Here is a 19,556-nt window from a genome sequence, read left to right as displayed (position 1 = left end):
TTTTTCCTTAAAATGTATGACTTTTAAAAAAAAAGTAGATTAGTTACATTTCAAAGTGATGTATAAAAAGCTAAAATAATGCAAACAAATGATTAATTATTCAATGTGCACCTCTTTTTACAGCATGAATGACATCCGAAATGTAAGCACTTCCATACACTCCATAACCTCCCCCTCCCACCATTCAAAAATATAGTGCATTGATAGAAATAACTGTCAAAAGTTACAGTGAATAAGGATTACACAAAGATGTAGTCAGCCACCCCACAAATGACTGAAGGCCTTTTGGCTGGCCTCTTAAACATTTGCACAATATTTTACGTATTAAAACCATACATGTTGCAAAATTGTGCCATTCAGAACGGTTCTGAACAGCGTTGATCATTAAATGTGATGCTTCCATTGTATCAAGAACCAAGAGGTGGTTGGAGGTTAGGTTAAAACCAACCTGCAGTACTAAACCACGAGTCAAAAGCAACAAACACCAACACTCAACACTGAGATCCCATTTTATTTAGAGGCCTCATTTAATGGATAGGTATGAATTCAGTTTACACAAAAACCCTTTAAAAAAAGTCAACATGCAGCGATCACAAGGATAGAAAGAAGAGCCTATAGATTCAGAACAAAAGATTTGAAAATGGTGTTTAGGCCGTACACTTCAAATATTCACAGTGACTCATGTTTTCTTTTCTTGTCCATGTATTTATACAGTTTTAAACATACAAGGAAGGCATTGTTCTGACACAGAACAGTCAAACATCAAAAGCTTTAGGAATTTGAAAAAACCCTGTATCAAAGTCCAGTTCGACTTGCAGGATCCCAACACGCTGATTTTACACTTCCACGGCCATCTCATAATTTAAGGAGGTAAAGCTTATGGTCAGCTGAAGGGCTCCGCCATCTTTAGTCCCAAAAGGAAACTTTTTTCTTTCTTTTTTTTTTACATCTAGTTTACATACCAATTGCCGTGTCCGGGCTGAGGCGTTTTTCTGTACATTTAAATGTAGTGGAGATCGGCTCTCTCAACAAATTATTTTAAAAACCAATAATGCAGGACATAATGCAGTGGAGATTAGGCTTCTCTCACTGAAGACTTTGAAAATATATGTACAGATTACTCCAAGCAATATTTAAAATGTCCAGAACAGTTTCTTCTCGTTTCTATTGTTGTGAAAAGGAAAAAAAAGAAGCTCCTTTGTGAAACAGAGAACAGCAGCTTCCTGTGGACATCCTATACCAGCATCCCAAACCAATGTGGATGATATTCTTGAGAATCAGAAAGAGTCCTTGATATTTCACGCAGCTGTGATATAAAAAAATAGATACTTACCCCCAAAGCCACACCTTCCAAACAAAGCCACATTTCATATCGCATGAAATAAAATCACTTTACAAAATGGATAGTTTTCTTATAAAGTAAGGCACTGCAATATCTTTTATTCTCTGGAATAGCTGTTCAACATCTCTGGCTGGTTTGAGCGAGTTTAGACGTAGGCCCCCAAAGCTGCATGGAACTCAGTGAGGCATTGGACGAGCTGTTGGAATTTTGGTCTCTCTTCTGGATCCAAGGCCCAGCAACAAGCCATCACTGCAAATCTGAAACGGAGAATATCCTCATATAAACAAAGCATTTACTTTTATCAGATCTGTGAGGTGGCTGATGAAGCAATAGGAGGTTTATCAAAGAAGAAAATGCTGGGTGGACGAGATGTATTGGTCTTGATTACATTTGGAAAGCAACTATTGGAATAGGCTTGAGAGAAAGTTGAGATCACTTTATCGCCCTATTCTCATTCAAGAATTTAAATACACAAGGCAAGCCACAGAACTGTAATTCATCACTTATTCTCTGGAGGGAAAGAGTACTAAGCTATGATCCAACGCTGATTAGCCTTTCCTGAATTCTCTAAACTGTGTTCCGGCGACTGCGTGCAAGACAATTAATTTTGCTGCGTTTGGGTCACTGACACAGTCAACAGCGCACGTTTCTTTGTAATTCCTGGCTGGTTTCATCACCATGCTCTGGTTTCCCTAGCTATTGCAGGATGCCGATAAGGGTCAGATTGTGCGAAAACCAGCAGTTGTTGGGCTCGGATAAAACTGCTCATTTCGTTTTCTAAAGGTTCAGTTAGTTTCCTGACAAAATAATCAAGATTTAAGAAAGTTGTTGTTACTGACACTTTGGGAGCCTTGCCAATCATTCAGGAACCCAAGTTCACAATTGTTTATTTTGAACGTAATTTGCAACATTAACTCGGTACATGAAAATGAAGTTATATACTCACATTCATTGAAATACATATTCAAATATAAAACTCACAATTCATCAGGGCAGTTGATGGGTTGTGCTATTCTGTAGCCATCCTTCAAATAGGCGGCCATCTCGAAGGGGTCGATGTCAACGTAAGGAGTCTGTCCCAGGGTCATCAGCTCCCACAGAGTTACCCCAAATGCCCACTGTAGGGAAACAACACACAATAGCTCAGACCAGGCCGAGTGAGGCACAATGACTTACACAAAAAGATGATTTCCTTTTCAACACGTGACATAACTTGAGGCTGACATTATTTATAAACAAGAGCCGTTAACACAACACCATTTTCAACAATAAATGTAAAACTTTTCATGCGTTTTGGCCGATCATTTACACTACGAGTCAAGATAACACTGTTTTGGGTGCCTGAAAACAAACGGGTTTCAAAGTAAAAACGGTCTCGGTGTAACAACAAAAACATAAATCAGCATAAGTGAGAACGATGACGGCACATGCGTATTACATGTCCTATTACATATTATAGCATTTCATCGCCGCCTAATAGACTGGCAGCAGAATGTGCGTTTCTGCTGAAGTTCAAACTGGGAATGGGTAAGAACAGTGATTTAAGTGACTTTGAACATGGCATGGTTGTTTGTGCCAGACAGAATTTATTTTTCAAATAAAAGAAAATATCCAGTGAGCAGCAGTTCTGTGGGCGAAAATGCCTTGTTGATGCCAGAGGTAAAAGAAGAATGGCCAGAGTGGTTTGAGCTGATTAAAGAAAGTAAACAATAACTCAAACAACCACTGAGGAATGCAGAAGAGCATCCCTCAACGCATAACATGTCAAACCTTGAAGCAAATGGGCTACAGAAGCAGAAGATGAGACCTGGTGTGGTACTCATCTTCTGGTTCTGTAGTCAGCTAAGAACAGGAAACTGAGGCTACAATTCACAAAAGCTGAATAATAATTGAAGTACACAAGATTAAAAAAACATTGCCTGGTCTGAAGGGTTTTAATTTCTGTTGAGAGAAATTCAGACGGATGGATCTATCCTGCCTTGCGTCAACGGTTCAGACTGCTGGTGGTGTAATAGTATGAGCGATATTTTTTGGCACACTTTGGGCCGCTTGAGCGTTTGAGCATTGCTGCTGACCGCGTCCATCTCTTTATGACCACAGTTTCCCCATCTTCTGATGCTACTTCCAGCAGTATATGCGCCATGTCACAAAGATCACATCATCTCAAACTGGTTTCTTGAATGTGACAATGAGTTCATTATTCTCAAATGGCCTCCACATTCAGCGGATCTCAATCCAATTGAGAAACTTTGGAATGCGGTGGAACAGGAGATTTGCATCATGAATGTGAAGCTGACAAATCTGCAGCAAATGTGTGATGCCATCATGTCAATATGGACCAAAATCTCTGAGGAATGCTTCCAGCACCTTGGTGAATCTATGCCACGAAGAATTAAGGCGATTTTGAAGGCAAAAGGGGGTCCAACCTGCGTTAACACAAATTCATTTTAACGGCACTAATTTTATTAATGTGCAATTAACGCAGTGCACATTTTCTTTTCGATCCGTAGCCTAGCACGTAGTTGGAGAAATCAAGAGTAGCCATAGACGTAAAGGATGCAGCAGCAAACAAAAATAGGGAAAGAAAAGGGTTAACATTAAAGGGTTACTACAGCGATTAGCATATGGCTTTGTATCAGTAGAAACCCTGGAGTATATTCAAATGATTGTGCTTCCTCCCCTCATATCCCCCTCAGACAAGAGATTTATGCATTTTATTTCTGGAAAAATTACACTGGTGACGCAAATTGACGATATTTGCATCATCTTTGGAATGTTTGGCCAAAGGCTAAAAGACTACAGCCAGCAGAGGGAGCTATTTCCACATGTTTTCAACCCACACATGGGGGATGGGAGATTACACTCAGAGCTCACCTCGCAGCTGCAGGGATTTATTTAAACGGACCTATGCTGAGCAATGTAAGGCCGGGGACACACTGCAAGCGTGCCGTGAGTGTTTCGGCTGCGTGGCGTGTCCGTTTTTATTTCGGCTCACATGTAACCAGTTAGAGCTTGCACACTGCCTGCGTGACACGCTCAGCTAATTTATATTTAACATGAAGTATAGGGCTTCCCTGTACATTAATACCACCAGCAGCGCCGCGTCAGACACGCTACTGGTGTGCAAAGAAAGAGAAAACACCACGCATCCGCCTCGCGCCTGACACGCAACAGAAACGCCACGCTCACGTCATGCTTGCAGTGTCTCCGGCCTAAGTGTTTTAACTTCTCAAATTAATTTCTATGAAAGTTAAGCTTCCAAAGGCATGAACTGAAAATGCGCCAGACTGAACACGCGCTGTGAATGTATGCTGCGAGTGTGGTCGCGATTACCTCAGCTCTCATCACGAGAGCTCATCAGCTCATTTATGACGTTAAATGTAATCGGACTCCTTAATCTGTGTTAGTGCTGTGAGACTCACGCAGCGACTCGATCGTTATATTGAACAGACACGTTCAGTATTTAATTGTAGTGTCTGTTCTCCAACTCAGTCACAGTAATCTAGTAGCGGTGGCTTCGGGAACAGCTTCGCAGGGCAGCAATGCATTCTGGGAATTGTAGTCTTTCATCCCCATGAGACAAAAATTCATTTTCTGTCTTTTCTCAGTCTAGAAGGCACCAAATTCTAAAATAATTTCACATTTCTACTACATTAATGACCCAGTTTAAATACAGATTAATCTTTCCAGCGCTAAAGTAACATTACTATTCTGAAACAAGTGACATTATATAGCCTACATAAGCTCCAATTTTTTCTGCGTACATTTTATTAGACTGTAGGTCGAAATAAAAGAAAAGGGTTTAAAGAGCTTTTTCCTGCAGTCAAATTCTGAGCACAATAGTTCTCCCGAGTCACTGGTCAACTTGATTCTGTTGAACCCTGGTGCATTTGCGTGTATCTTACATAATCACAAATATGAAGGGACTGAGGAGATTGCATGCGCGATGCGCAAATACACTGCAAGCTCGCTCTCGCTCCTAACTGCATATTTGTCCATACCCATGTTGATTAGGGTATTAAAAACTTGAAAAATATTAATTTAAGGTACATTTAGAACTGACAAAAATGTGCAATGAAGTTGCTATTAAGCGCAAGTTAGCTCACAACTATCATGCAATTAATCGTGATTAAATATTATGTGATATATATATATTTAAAAAGTGCATGCCTTAATTTAGTTGTAAAACTGCTGTAAAAACTTTAGCAAAGCATATAAATGAGACTGTTTCAGCAAAATGCACCCCTATCTGGATCTGTTTGAGTCATGGAGGTCCCCTTTAGGGCATTTTAGGGACATCAGCATTCAGCAGCATCTTGGAAACAAAGCATTCCATTAAAACAAAAGAAGGAAATTTGGATTTATTCCATTGATTTTGGACACAATCACAGCTTGTTCACAGAGAAATTTAAGAGGCTTCAAATCAAATAAATAAGCCCATTCAACATGCATCAAGATGTTTTTTCTACATCATTAACTTTGAAACAAACTGATATGCAAATTAATTACAGCTTGTTATTAAAAAAAGTTCAAGGCAATCAAGTTTGTTAGACATCAGTCAGTTTTGGATATAAAAAAATAACATGACTATAAAAAGCTGCATTACTCTCGGTGTGGTAAGGTGACTTTATAAACCGTTCTCTATGTGTCTGCCCTACAGGGAGATGTGTTGGAAAATGCCAAGCAGTAAACGAACTGTAAAATCATGTTTGTGCTACTTGACTGCAGAAGTGTCAAGAGGAAGAGTCTTCCCCATTCATTTAAAGACAATCCTGACCATCTTTTTTTTTCTTGACATTTAAAAACAGACAGCATTCTTTACATACAAAAGGATGTTGTCTCCTGCACTGATGTGTTTGCTGAGAAGCTATGAGAGGGGAACTGGGCACAGATCAAAGTTCACATCCACTGGTGATTTGGCATTTTTTCTTATGTCTTCACTGGGTGTGTGGTATCCTGCACTAGAGCTCCTTGCGGTAAATTAATCTCCCAACGTATCCAAGTAAACAAGAGTAAATTTCCATACCAGGCCACTGCTCATCACCAGCTCCTATTGTATTATGATAAACAGAACCTTAATAATTGTTCCTGGCATTAGGGAAGCACCATCCACTATTGTTCTGTTAGTCTGAAGGGATGCGGAGGTCAAATCGCTGACAGGTTTTGGCCCGGTGTGACATTTATGAGACGGCCAGGCGGCGTTCAGTTCTTCCTGGCTGTCTAGGGTGGGTTGTTTCCTTGGCACTTTGAGTGAGGCGGACAGGAAAGTAGAGTGTTGCCACAAAAACACCGTTCCAGACAAACACACCAATTATTCCCCCTAATTCACCTCTCAGAAAGATACAAATGTGACAGAGAATTGCTTTGCCATTTCCTAAGTCTAAGTTTTCTTAGAATAATTTTTATTGGGGGGTGAACAACTATTTTGTCATCATTTAGTTACTCATGTCATTCTAAACCCATAGGTCTTTTGCTTGATATTTTTTAATGAAATCTGAGAGATTTCTGTCCCTCCATAGAAAGTCCAATCAACCTAGACACTTAGTTAGAACTGAGGGGTTTAATCCAGATTGGTTCAAAGTTCTAACAAGTACAAACCTCATTGAGTCTCGGGCATCAAGCAAGCTTATTTGTACGTCCTTTACCATATTAGATGTGCTTTACACATGTGCGTTGATCAATGTTTAAATATGAATAAAAGCCTAAATTTAATTTCTTTATGAAGTGAAGCGTCAAAGTTTTGGTGGATAGGACTTTACATTTTGGGACAGAAGTCTTTCAGGTTTTTATTGAAAAATATTAATTTGTGTTTCACAGATGAATTAAAGTATTGAGTTTGGAACAGCATGATGATCAGTAAATAACATTTCATTTTTGGGTCTTCTATCCTTTTAACTTGTGCTACATGTAGACTTGCAAAATTCTCTGACTGTGTCGAAAGATATATTATATTGTTACTCTGTGTGTTCGCTCACTGGCTACTATGACAGACTATTTGCACACTGCAGTAAGAGCGACCAATATTAGGCATTGTAAAACGTGGTCCTCACGGTAAATCAAGAAAACGAGATTGAAACAATAAGACTTAACATGTGGAGTTATATAACAATGATTTGTTTTCTGTCGATAAATGCCTCCAAACAGTTGCTTATCTGTTCAATAGAACAAATAATATATTAAAGAGTCTGGTGTTTTCATGGTTTCTACAAAATAAAAAAAATTGAAATCGAGGGTAACGCGAATATGATGTCATTGATAGGTCCACAGACATGGTCTGTGTCCTGGTTAAAATAGCTTATTTCTCTGGATTTAAAGGGTTAGTTCACCCCAAAATAAAAATTCTGTCATTAATTACTTACCCTTATGTCACTTGACACCCGTAAGACCGTTCATCTTCGGAACACAAATGAAGATATTTTTGTTGAAATCCGATGGCTCAGAAAGGCCTTCATTGACACCAGTGTCATTTCCTCTCTCATAAAAGACCCATAAAAGGCACTAAAGACGTCGTTACAAAGACCATCTCACTACAGTGGCTCTACAATAATTTTATGAAGCAATGAGAATAGTTTTTGTTCGCAAAAAAAACAACTAAATAATGACTTGATGGGCCAAATTCAAAACAAAGATTTGAACCATTACGAACCATGAATCGATACGCTGATTCATAGCGATTCGAAGCTTTGTTTTGAAATCGGCCCATCACTATACAAGTCATTATTTTGTTTTTTGCCCACAAAAACTATTCTCGTAGCTTCATAAAGAAGAGAAATTCTCTTGAGAGAGAAAACGACATCGGTGTGAATTAAGGCCTTTCTGAGCATAGACTGTAAAGTCAGAGCCATCGGATTTCAAAAACATATCTTAATTTGTGTTCTGAAAATGAACGGAGGTCTTATGGGTGTCGAACGACATGAGGGTAAGTAATTAATGACAGAATTTTCATTTTTAAGTGAACAAACCCTTTAAACATTCTTGGAAAGTACACAAGTCAACAAAATCTATAACATCGTTCTAGTGGTTTTTGGATATTTTAATCTTACATAATGTGCCATTAATATTTGTTAAAGCTGTGTTTTGTTGTTTGATTAACATTAATGACAGACAACAGCAGATATTTATGGACTGCTGTCACTACTTTACGCACAGATTCAATATAACGATCCATTTCTTTTTCAAATCTCCACGTTCACTTTAGAGACAACCGACTGTTACAATGAGAATAAGAGCAGAGATGGATATTTTGACATAATTGTGTGTTTGTGTGTCCATCCAAGTGCATGGAGACATGAAAGAGGGATCTATTCGGAGTGAAACGCGCCTCTCTCTGTGTGCGCGCGCATATAATAGCGTGCAAGTACCGAATTAAATTCACCTCGGCCTCCTCTTCCAGCACTGGAAAGATTTAAAATCTATTGCATGTGTAAACTAGCAAGACAAAACATATGCAAATGATAACCTTTAACTCCATCACATGCGTGCCAAACCGTGAAGTCTGGTCCGTTTGGATCACGGATCAACTACGATCTGCTAACCCCTAACACCCATTACAGGACTATTATCATGAATATAAACATATTAGGGAAATTCAAAAGTATGTTAACTGCTGTAATCCTACATGTAGCCGATGACACAGGCCTCAACGTGTTCATGGGCATTTGAAGCATGATTACTGTAATTGGCAGCAGTAACAAAGCATGATGGAGCAGATAGTATGACGTCAAAGTTGTTACACAATTTTAAATTACCAGGATTTGGGACACAATCTGAAAGCCCATGCATGAGTGTGCAAGTACTCAATTTCACCACTGCCTAACTAGCTAAAGCAGCAACTGACTTTTGGAAGTCAAACAGGATACCAGGATACAATATTCTTTTACAGGCAAAAGATCCATAGGAAGAGAAAAACAATACATTAGAGACACCCTGCTGCTTCCATGCAACAAAATATTATGCGAGTTTGTGTTAAAGTTTGTTGCAGAAAATGTCAAAGGTTCAGCAACTCTTACCACATCACTGGCGCTAGAAAAGTCATTGTTGAGCAAACTCTCCAAAGCCATCCAACGAACGGGTCGGTTCTCATTGTCCCCGAGGCAGTGATAGTCCATTGGGAAGAGATCACGGGCCAGCGCATTATCTGTGATCTTCACTTGCATGCTGTTATCAATTCTACAAAAAACAAACAAATAAAAAAACAAAGACATCTAAACAAAAATTTTAATTGTTAATGCAACTGTACTAATAAGCTGAAAGGGTGTCCTACTGCTCGGCCCCCCAAAAAAGTTGCTGTTTGGATTTAAAAAGGCAAATGCCTAAAAGCTGCACTATGTACTTTTTCCATCTGCTAGAGGGCTCTATTCAAAACAAAGGCTTAGTTTGATGGCGCCAAGTTTGAGTTTAGAATCTTGGGACATGTGGTTTTCACCTCACAGCCAGTGGGAAAGATTAGGGATAGGACTCGGAAGGAGACCATGTTCATGAATGTGATTTTTAACGTTACTGTAGTATGAAGCAGAGCAGGACCGAATGTTGAGGAGCTGAGCAAGGCCGCCGGTGGGATTGTTGCACAACACTGCTCGCAAGCAGGGGGACTTTTACTGTGATGGGACAGTCGCCAGCTCCATTTTCACTTTTCCGGTCATGAGTATGAGGTAACACAGCTCAGTTCATCATATTAGATATATTTAAGTGTGCTTCAAAATTATGTTATGATCATTTTACTCTGATCGTTATTCAGAGTATAACGTTATTGTGCATTCGCTCAGCGGCTGCTGTGACACTTGTTGCATACTGCTAAGAGTAAAGCATTTCTGCAAAATAAAAATAAATCAAAACGACGGTAATGCAGATATGATGCAATTGACAGGCGACTCCCTCAGACATCCCGGTTCCTTGGTTAAAATAGCAATTTTCTCACAATTTTCAAATAGTTGGAAACATTTAGAATATTGTAAGAACTTAACTGAACAAAATATATAACACTGGCCTAGTGTTTTTTTATATTTTACTGCAAAAAACCTACATAGCGCACCTTTAAGTGTTAACGATTAGGTCATTATTGCAGTAATTATTGCTTCTATCATGTTATAAGTTTGGCAACAGTTATTCTAAACCTAATTAATTGTGTAGCTTTCTTAAACAACCATGTAGGAAGGCACATTATGGCCATATTCTAGGATAACAATGATGGTTGGTAGGAGCATGCAGAATCTTTTTTCACACGTGAATTGGCACCGCTGAATCCAGACCTTAAACTCATTGAAAGTCTTTGATATGTGCTGTAGACATCACAGAGTGCTAGACTCTTGCATTGTCAATACAAGATGATGAGCGAAAATTGATGCGCCACCTGATGGAAATGACAATCACAACATTTATTTCCACCAAGAGGTGCATCGATTTTTGGCTATTTTTAATAGCCAACAGCAAAATGTAACAGCTGTATACTCCTGCAAAGACAGCAGAAGGTATAAGATGGTAAGTAGCGTGAGATCATGAGGTCAGATGGCACTTACACACAGTTTCTGGAAGCCAGGTCTTTGTGAATGACCTCTCTGCGTGCCAGGTAGCTCATTCCACATGAAATCTGTATTGCCATGTGGACCAGGTCTTGCTGCGAGATGGCCTGTATGTGTAATAAGAGACAGTGGACAAAATTATTATAGTGGTCAAGACAGACATTTTAAAGGTCACTGGAAGTGTGATATTTTAAAAAAATTACACTAAGAGAGATCCAGCAAGAGAAACTGAAAGACATGCAGACACTCGTGGTTAAGCTTCACCTCTTAGGAAACCAGACTTGATGGAGCAACAAGTTCCTCTGTCGAATCTCAGTTAGTAGGAAGAGTTTGACGTCGCATGTAAAATGATAGTTACCTCACTAAACATAAACATCCTTTGCACCTAGAGGCAAAGCCAAACACTAATGCTTTAACTCTTTCGAGGGAGTGGCTCAATGTCAGGCACTCTTGTATAATCTATCCTGAGTCAGACACAACAAGAAGCCATAGGTGCTAACAGATAGGGTCATAACTTAATCCTCTCTAAATGAAAACTGTACACTATACATACAACTATGCACAAGGCTTTAGAACAAAATAATTGCAGCATATGACAAACTCGGGGGTCAGATGAGTTTGATGGTGCATGCTCGTTCCTGTTTGTTCCATGTGAATTTGGTTGGAGTGATTTAGACTGAAACGTTTACTCAAGAGAGAATGTAGTACGTGTAGAACATAGGGATGGGTCAATGAGAGTTGACTAGTAAATCAAATTTTTTTTAGCTGGGGAGTCTTAAAAGGGATCAATTTAGAGACACAACTTGACTGAGAGGGTGTGCTTTAAAATGCCAACAGTCTAACAGCAACTGTAACGCAAACAGTCCCCTTTGCAAATCCCTTGTGTGTTTTAGTTAAAATGCACAGATATTAAGAAAATATTGGTATGATAATTATTTTAACTTGTAACTGATCAATTTGATCAGAAATACAGCAAAAAATACCCTGTTATATTGTGAAATATAATCAAAAAAAAATTTAAAATATATTTTACAATTTAATTTATTCCAGTAATGGCTCAGCTGAATTTTCCGGTCTTCAGTGGAAAGCATAAAAAAATTATTAAATGAAGAAATATTTTTATAATCAATGTTGAAAACTGTTGAGCTGCAGAATATTTTTGTGGAAATGGTGATTCATTCTTTTTCAGGATTCTTTAATCAACATGAAGTTCAAAATAAAAAGGTTTTTTTAAATATAGTTTTTGTAACAACGGAAAAGCCTCATTATCTCTAGCAATTTAATGCATCTTTGCTGAATAAAAGTATTACATTTGTTTAAAAAATGTAAAAAAAAAAAAAAATACAGACCCCAAACTTTTGAGCATTTGTGTGCAATACAGACCAATTCAAGACCCCATGCATCCATAGTTTCTGCTATACAGAACATTTATGTATGCATTAATATTTCTATGTCAGACAATCATCTTCAGTCACTATGTTGTGCCTCACAGATCCTTGCATACTGTTCCATTCCGTCTGGCTCAACCCAGCTGTTTGATCAGCATCTGGCAGACAGGGTACAAAACCCTAAACCAGCCTAATGATACAGTGCTTCCTTAACCCTGACTACTCATTCAGACGGAGGCATTTTAAAAGTATGTAGTTTCGCACACACCTAGAAGGTGGCAAACAGACATCCATCTTAAAATCAGATCAGGCGAGAGGTAAAATCTTGGCAGTAAAAACAAAAAGCAACCATCCATCTTCAATGCCAAAATGCAGGGTATTATCTAAATAATGGATAGCTCACATGATTTATGTTTTTCAAAAAAAGAAAAGAAAAAGGCAATTGCACATAACTAACACTGCCACAACAAGCTTGGTCCTGAAGTAAAACACTGATAGTTTGAAGTACTTATTCAACCATTTAAAGAGTACATCTGTCTGAATGACCGATTTATGTAATCTTGTCTTTGAACAGGGTTCAGTAGGAGCTAAATAAAAGACCGCCCTGGGTTAACCTCACAAAGGCTCGATTGTGCACAGAACACTACTGTAAAGCACCTATCATAGAATATTTGCTCGATGTTGACAGAGAATCGGCACAATAAACTCATTGTTCTGAAGAAAGCAATTAAATCAGGATAATCTGAACACTCCAGGTGTTCTGCTGGAGGGTCTCTAATATAAACACCTGTCTAAGATTTATGGCTAACAGCAGGAGTATCATTGCACTACTTGTTCGCTGAATTCACACAGGTCAAAATACACTTTTTACGTATGTGTGGATGCAGTTTAAATGTTGCATGTTACATAACCCAACCTGCAAAATTAGTTTACACACATATATACATATACACATACACACACGCACAGGATTATTAGGAACACCATAATAATGCAGTTGATGGAGATTTGTGGGATGCACATCCAGGGCACGAAGCTCCCATTCCACCACATCCCAAAGATGCTCTATTGGGTTGAGATCTGGTGACTGTGGGGCCATTTTAGTACAGTGAACTCATTGTCATGTTCAAGAAACCAATTTGAAATGATTCGAGCTTTGTGACATGGTGCATTAACCTGCTGGAAGAAGCCATCAGAGGATGGGTACATGGTGGTCATAAAGGGATGAACATGGTCAGAAACAATGCTCAGGTAGGCAGTGGAATTTAAACAATGCCCAAAACAATGGCACTAAGGGTCCTAAAGTGTGCCAAGAAAACATCCCCCACACCATTACACCACCACTAACAGCCTGCACAGTAGTAACAAGGCATGATGGATCCATGTTCTCATTCTGTTTATGCCAAATTTATGACTCTACAATCTGAATGCATCAACCGAAATCGAGACTCATCAGACCAGGCAACATTTTTCCAGTCTTCAACCGTCCAATTTTGGTGAGCTCTTGCAAACTGTAGCCTCTATTTCCTATTTGTAGTGGAGATGAGTGGAACCCGGTGAGGTCTTCTGCTGTTGTAGCCCATCCACCTCAAGGTTGTGCGTGTTGTGGCTTCACAAATGCTTTGCTGCATACCTCAGTTGTAATGAGTAGTTATTTCAGTCAAAGTTGCTCTTCTATCAGCTTGAATCAGTCGGCCCATTCTCCTCTGACCTCTAGCATCAACAAGGCATTTTCCCCAGGACTGCCGCATACTGGATGTTTTTCCCTTTACACACCATTCTATGTAAACCCTAGAAATGGTTGTGTGAAAATCCCAGTAACTGAGCAGATTGTGAAATACTCAGATCGGCCGGTCTGGCACCAACAACCATGCCATGCTCAAAATTGCTTTGGAGTTCAGGAGATTGTCTTGTCCAGGACCACATCCCTAAATGCATTGAAGCAACTACCATGTGATTGGTTGATTAGATAAATGCATTATTGAGAAATTGAACAGGTGTTCCTAATAATCCTTTAGGTGTATGTAGTAGTACTAATCTCACCTGTGGGTTGTTGGCCTCAGCAAGCTTACACTGGCGAAGGAAAAGCTTAAGATTTCCCCAGTTCATAAAAGGCAACAGGACCATAGGCTTCTCACCATCTTCTATACACACATGGCTGATGGGTAACAGGTTCCTAAGAGTCAACAGACCAGGGAAACACTGATTATAGATTGTTGGTGTAGGTAAAAGGACAAATGGCAGGAAAAGGCCAAATTTTAAAACATATTTCTTCAGGAAAAGACATAACCACATATTTAAATGTGGGAATACAATGAACACAACTAGAGCAGGGGTCGACAACTAACAAAAAAAGTGCCACAACCTAATTCTTTTCACAAATGGATAGCTATCTGATCAGAGAAAACACACGAAGTGACCACTATGTCACATGAACCAGTCATTTTGATGTGTGTGGTAAGCCTAATAAGGATACCTGTTTAAAAGTAACTTGTGTGTGTAATGCGCAGTGGTCGCGTTAAAGGTTTGTCAGAGCTGTGCGCTTTCATTAAGTTGTGCATTCTTTAATTCTCATACTTTAATAGTATTTATAATGATTACCTTAAAATGTAGATCTGTATGCAGGTGGGAGGTACTTTATCTGAATAAAATACATACACCTCTCTCGCTTTTGCTCATGTGCCATTAACAGCCCACACCATGAACTAGAGAAATGACTTACTGTAAATGACTTCGATTTTCGCTAGCAGTTGTAGGCATAGACAGGAAGTGACATGCTACCCTAAGGATCCTTGGCCTGAATAAGACTACTTTAATCAGTGATTCATTTCTGACCAGGAAAAATTAAAGTCATGGCTGCGCTGACCGTTTAACCCCAGACACGGGTCTGCGTGACTGCAAAACTCAGAGTGCTCGGGACAGGATATGGGTCTGAGCCCATCCCAAAAGGCAACCAAGCGGGAAACAGAAAAATCTAAACAGAATGTTCAACCTCAGGGCTGTGGTACTGCTGCTACATTAATATCAGGAAAATATTCTGAATGAAGATGAAGTGATATTTAATATTATATGAAGTCATACTAAATAAAGTTGCTGATAGATGAGCACCAGGATTTCAAAAATCCAATTTGTGTCAATGTGAATTATAACAGCTCATTTATTTCCAATATTTTTAGTTTTTTTTTTTTTGTGTCAGTGGTTTTAACCAATAAAAAAGATAAACAATAGCCAATAAATGGCTGACATTAGGCAACTGTAGTAAATACATAATATTAATTAAGATAATTCAGCATGTAATTAAACATTCAGTATTGGATATTTATCCAATCACAACTGATGCAGATATATTTCTAATATCAGAAGATAAGCAATATATATATATATATATATATATATATATATATATATATATATATATATATATGTATGTATGTGTGTGTGTGTGTGTGTGGTTATATGTTTAACACACACACACACCTATACATACACCTATACATACATATATATACACACACACACTATATTACACACACATACATACATACATATATACATTACATACATACATATATATATATATATATATATATATATATATATATATATATATATATATATATATATATATTCACTCAGAAAAACAAAACACCCTACAGCTGTGTCTTAATATTTCTGGTCAACGATGATAACCTTGCCTTCCTTGAATGAGGCAGAAAGTGATTTATGAGAACATTTAATCATAGAAATTAGTTCTCCATTTCTGAAGGAAACGTGGTGAACGAGACTGCACTAATGAAGAAAGAATGCAGAGGAAGACAAACAGCAATGCACACAGCAGAGGAAGTGTGTAGATTAGTAGTCAGAGAAGTGTCATAGCTGCGACTGCGGTCATCATATCACTGTCACAACACTCAAACATTACAAAACATGCTTCTATTGTGGACAGGGTAATTTACCCATCATGAAAGTATGATCATTTATATTCATTTACACAAGCATATTATGTCAACATTCTCAAAACCTCTAATTTGCTTGTGTGCTGGATAACATTGCTGGGCTTTTTTTTGTTAAGTGGTTTGAACTATAGATACTCCTGCTCAGTTTGTAGAGAGCAGTGATCCTTGCATAAGGTCCCTCTGATCAAACTATGGCAAGCTTTGTTCATATATGAAATGATTTGTTTAAAGTTGAGGCATGCATCAATAGCATCAGAATTACAACAATTAACATGAGCATGTATACAAATGATTCTGTACAAAACTCTATTTGGGACTAAAAGAAGGGGAGCTTTTTTTCAAGAACATAAGTCAAATAGGTCAAATTCTTCAGGCATCAAGAAAGCAGCATATGAGCGGTCTGTGACTCACCTGTGATGAAGACCTCGTAGTTTACAGCTTTCTGTAAGCATCATTGTCACCTGTACCTCCGAGGCGTGATCTGCAGAGTCAAATACAAGAACAGAGTCAAGCGATTTGATGCAACCATGGAAAACCCGAACGTAGGCAAACCTGCCTCAAACAGCTGTCAAAGCCTTTTCAGCACACCAATCAAAATGTTAGGTGAACCCTAAACATGTGGAAAAAGGCAAGTAACACCTAAGGATAGAGGCAATACATTTTGTCAAAGTCATTATGAATATGGTGGTTGCATTTTTCCAAACAATTACAATGAATAGGAACTAAAACTTTAAAAAAAAAAAAAAAAAAGTACCTCAAGTTTCAGAATATGGTCACACAAAGCTATCTTACTGCCTTTGGAAAAGTTGATATATGGACTACCTTTTCGATGCATTGTCATCCTTTTTTAGAGCTTGACAGCCCCAGTACTCATACAGATTCCTTATAATCCTTATAAAAAAGAAAAACGTGGCCAGGACATTCTTAGATTTACCTTTTGTGTTCTACAGAAGAAAGTATGTGACAAATTTGGGATGAAATGAAGATGAACGTGAATTTTTGGTGCTTCATTATTAAAAGAGGCATGTATGTCCTAAACAAGCCTTCACCTTTTGCTTAAGAAAGTCGGGTTACTCTAAAAGCAGTCTAATTCCTTTCAGCCAGTCTCACAGATTGCTGGCTGAGTGAACACATTGAGAATGGGTTCACAGAGGTCTGGTTTTATCTTGGAGCACAGCTTTTGACGGATGCTTGGAGAGTATGGGTAAAGTGTATTGTTTCCTGTCCCTTGGGCAAGGGCCGGGAGGGGAAACTGAACAGCTTGGCACAGCAGAGGCTGGTATAAAGGCATTGTCTGATGGTTGGCACCAGTCCTGTGCTGTGCTGGGTAAACAGGGCACAAGGGCAAATTAAGGGGTGACCAGTGTGATGGGAAGAGCTAAAGTTTCTCATGGCATTTGCATTTTCTACAGAAACTGAGCTCATAACCAAAAAATACATCAGCATCATTCCTATATTATGAACTTTAGAACTTCGATAAATAAAGAAGCGCACTACCAAAAACTATACCTCGTATGATTTCCTGGATTTCAAGGCAATTTTAAAAGGTTCATTTTAGAATATTTGACTCAAGGGACAATTAAAAAGATGACTTACCTTTCACTGCTTTCACAAAGACTTGTTTCTCTTTGCTTGGGTCCTTCTCGTCAAGCAAGACTCCATGAAATATGCGCCCAAATGTCCCTGAGGATCAAAATAAAGTTGAAATATGAAATTTCTGAAAATATATGAAATATATTATGAAATATAATATTATGCAATCTCTGTGTCTTTATAGAAATATAGACACATTCAAATAGGAGTGTCTCACATAAGGCTGGGCTTCTTAAACTTTATTATACTTGCCCTTTATTATACTACATTAGTCCTATGAACCAGTTCTCAAGTAGGAAAATGATGAAAATAGGCACACTTGTAGTGGTGGTAATGAATAGTAATCTGACCAATTTTGTGGTCTCTAGGACCAACTCTATAGTGCCACCACAAGTTTTAAAATACAAATGATTCAAATGATTTTAACTTTTAAACTCTTTGTTTTAGAAGAACATAGTATTATTCCTGATTCCTCTCATCATGCTGATCACATGCAACATCTTACATTAAGACCACCATTACAGTAGTGGCCTTTTGAAAAGTACAGTATTCCATTTTTTCACAATTTTTCCTTCACATTTTGTCCAAAATCTGATCATATTATCTTTGGACAGAGACGCACAAAAATGACTGAACAGATTCTCGCACACACGCACGCACGCACTTTTTTTGGCAAGAAAAGAGACACACGCCCTTTTTTACATTTTTTACATTTTTTACTTTTTTGTAATAGCCTCCCTATTACAAATTTCAGTGGCAAAAACATTTGATTCATTTTTGTGAATCAGTTCTAAGAATCTGATTCAATGGATTAATTCACAACTTTAAATGAACAGTGTTAGGATTAGAGGATTGCATTATCATTCAGAAATGTTCACGTCTCTGTACAATATTTTCATTCAAACACAGAAACGTTTCTAGTTTCATGGCATCTTTGAAATAAAAGAGCATGCCAATTTTTGCATGGTAAATATATGAGCAGGTCTGAACGGGTATCCTTGATGACCTCAGAAAATAAAAGCAACATGGATTTACTAGAAGAGAAGTCGCAAGACAATCTCTCACCTTTCCACTGCTGTTCTACAGCCTCTTAGACATAACTGCAGTTCCCATAAGCTCAGCTGACACTTGAGAATGTAGTGGATCAATGCATCTTGCAGGGCAGTAGAGCTCAGAGTAGGCTGACTTTGGGTAGGGTTACTAATGCTAGAGGCCAGCACCGCATCACCTAGTAGTTTTCCCTCTTATCGGATCCTTTTTTCCTCTCTGGCCTATATATGCTTGTTATAACATGCCACCTTATCTCAAGCCAGCTTGCTGACGTAGATGCTTTAACCCCTGCATGTCCTCGATTTACATAGAAACAAAAACGATATATTCAATATAAATTCAAAAAGTATATCAATATATATTCAAAAGCTTTGGGGAAAATTCCCTACATTTTAGGACATAAAAGGTAAGTGAGGTTCTTTATTGTATATCTATATGTTAACCATGACCTTTAAAACCTCGCACTTGAAATCAGTTGTGTCAAATTTAGTATAGTTGAAAAAGCTTAATGTGTGCAAACTACAATCTAGGCGAAGAGTGGCTACTTTGAAAATGCTCAAATCCAAAATTCAGATAAGGTTTTTTCTTTTCTTTTTTTGGCCTTTATTGAGATGGGAAGAGGGGGAAGGAATCGGGAAAAGTACCCAAATCATAACATAACCTCGGGTCAAACTAAAGTGCAACTCGTCAGAGTGCTGCCCACGAGGCT

The 19,556-nt window shown here is 38.3% G+C and overlaps 1 protein-coding gene across 2 annotated transcripts in view; it reads right to left on the bottom strand.

The window, feature by feature from the left end:
- Positions 1-491: 491 nt before the first annotated feature.
- The window catches only part of ryk (receptor like tyrosine kinase), a 73,747-nt gene continuing 54,682 nt past the window's right edge, over positions 492-19,556 (bottom strand). For both annotated transcript variants that reach the window (XM_067459610.1, XM_067459611.1), the window contains 7 exons: positions 17,801-17,887; positions 16,616-16,685; positions 14,292-14,424; positions 10,858-10,967; positions 9,352-9,511; positions 2,324-2,460; positions 492-1,599 (listed from right to left, as the gene is read on the bottom strand). In XM_067459610.1, coding sequence (XP_067315711.1) covers positions 1,488-1,599; positions 2,324-2,460; positions 9,352-9,511; positions 10,858-10,967; positions 14,292-14,424; positions 16,616-16,685; positions 17,801-17,887 — 809 coding nt within the window. In that variant the 3' untranslated portion in view covers positions 492-1,487. The remainder of the gene's footprint in view (positions 1,600-2,323; positions 2,461-9,351; positions 9,512-10,857; positions 10,968-14,291; positions 14,425-16,615; positions 16,686-17,800; positions 17,888-19,556) is intronic.

Source organism: Pseudorasbora parva, chromosome 12 (assembly GCF_024679245.1).
Source record: "Pseudorasbora parva isolate DD20220531a chromosome 12, ASM2467924v1, whole genome shotgun sequence".
Lineage (NCBI taxonomy): Eukaryota > Metazoa > Chordata > Actinopteri > Cypriniformes > Gobionidae > Pseudorasbora > Pseudorasbora parva.
Note: the sequence above shows the minus strand (reverse complement) of the source record. Positions and strands in the feature narration are given on the sequence as shown.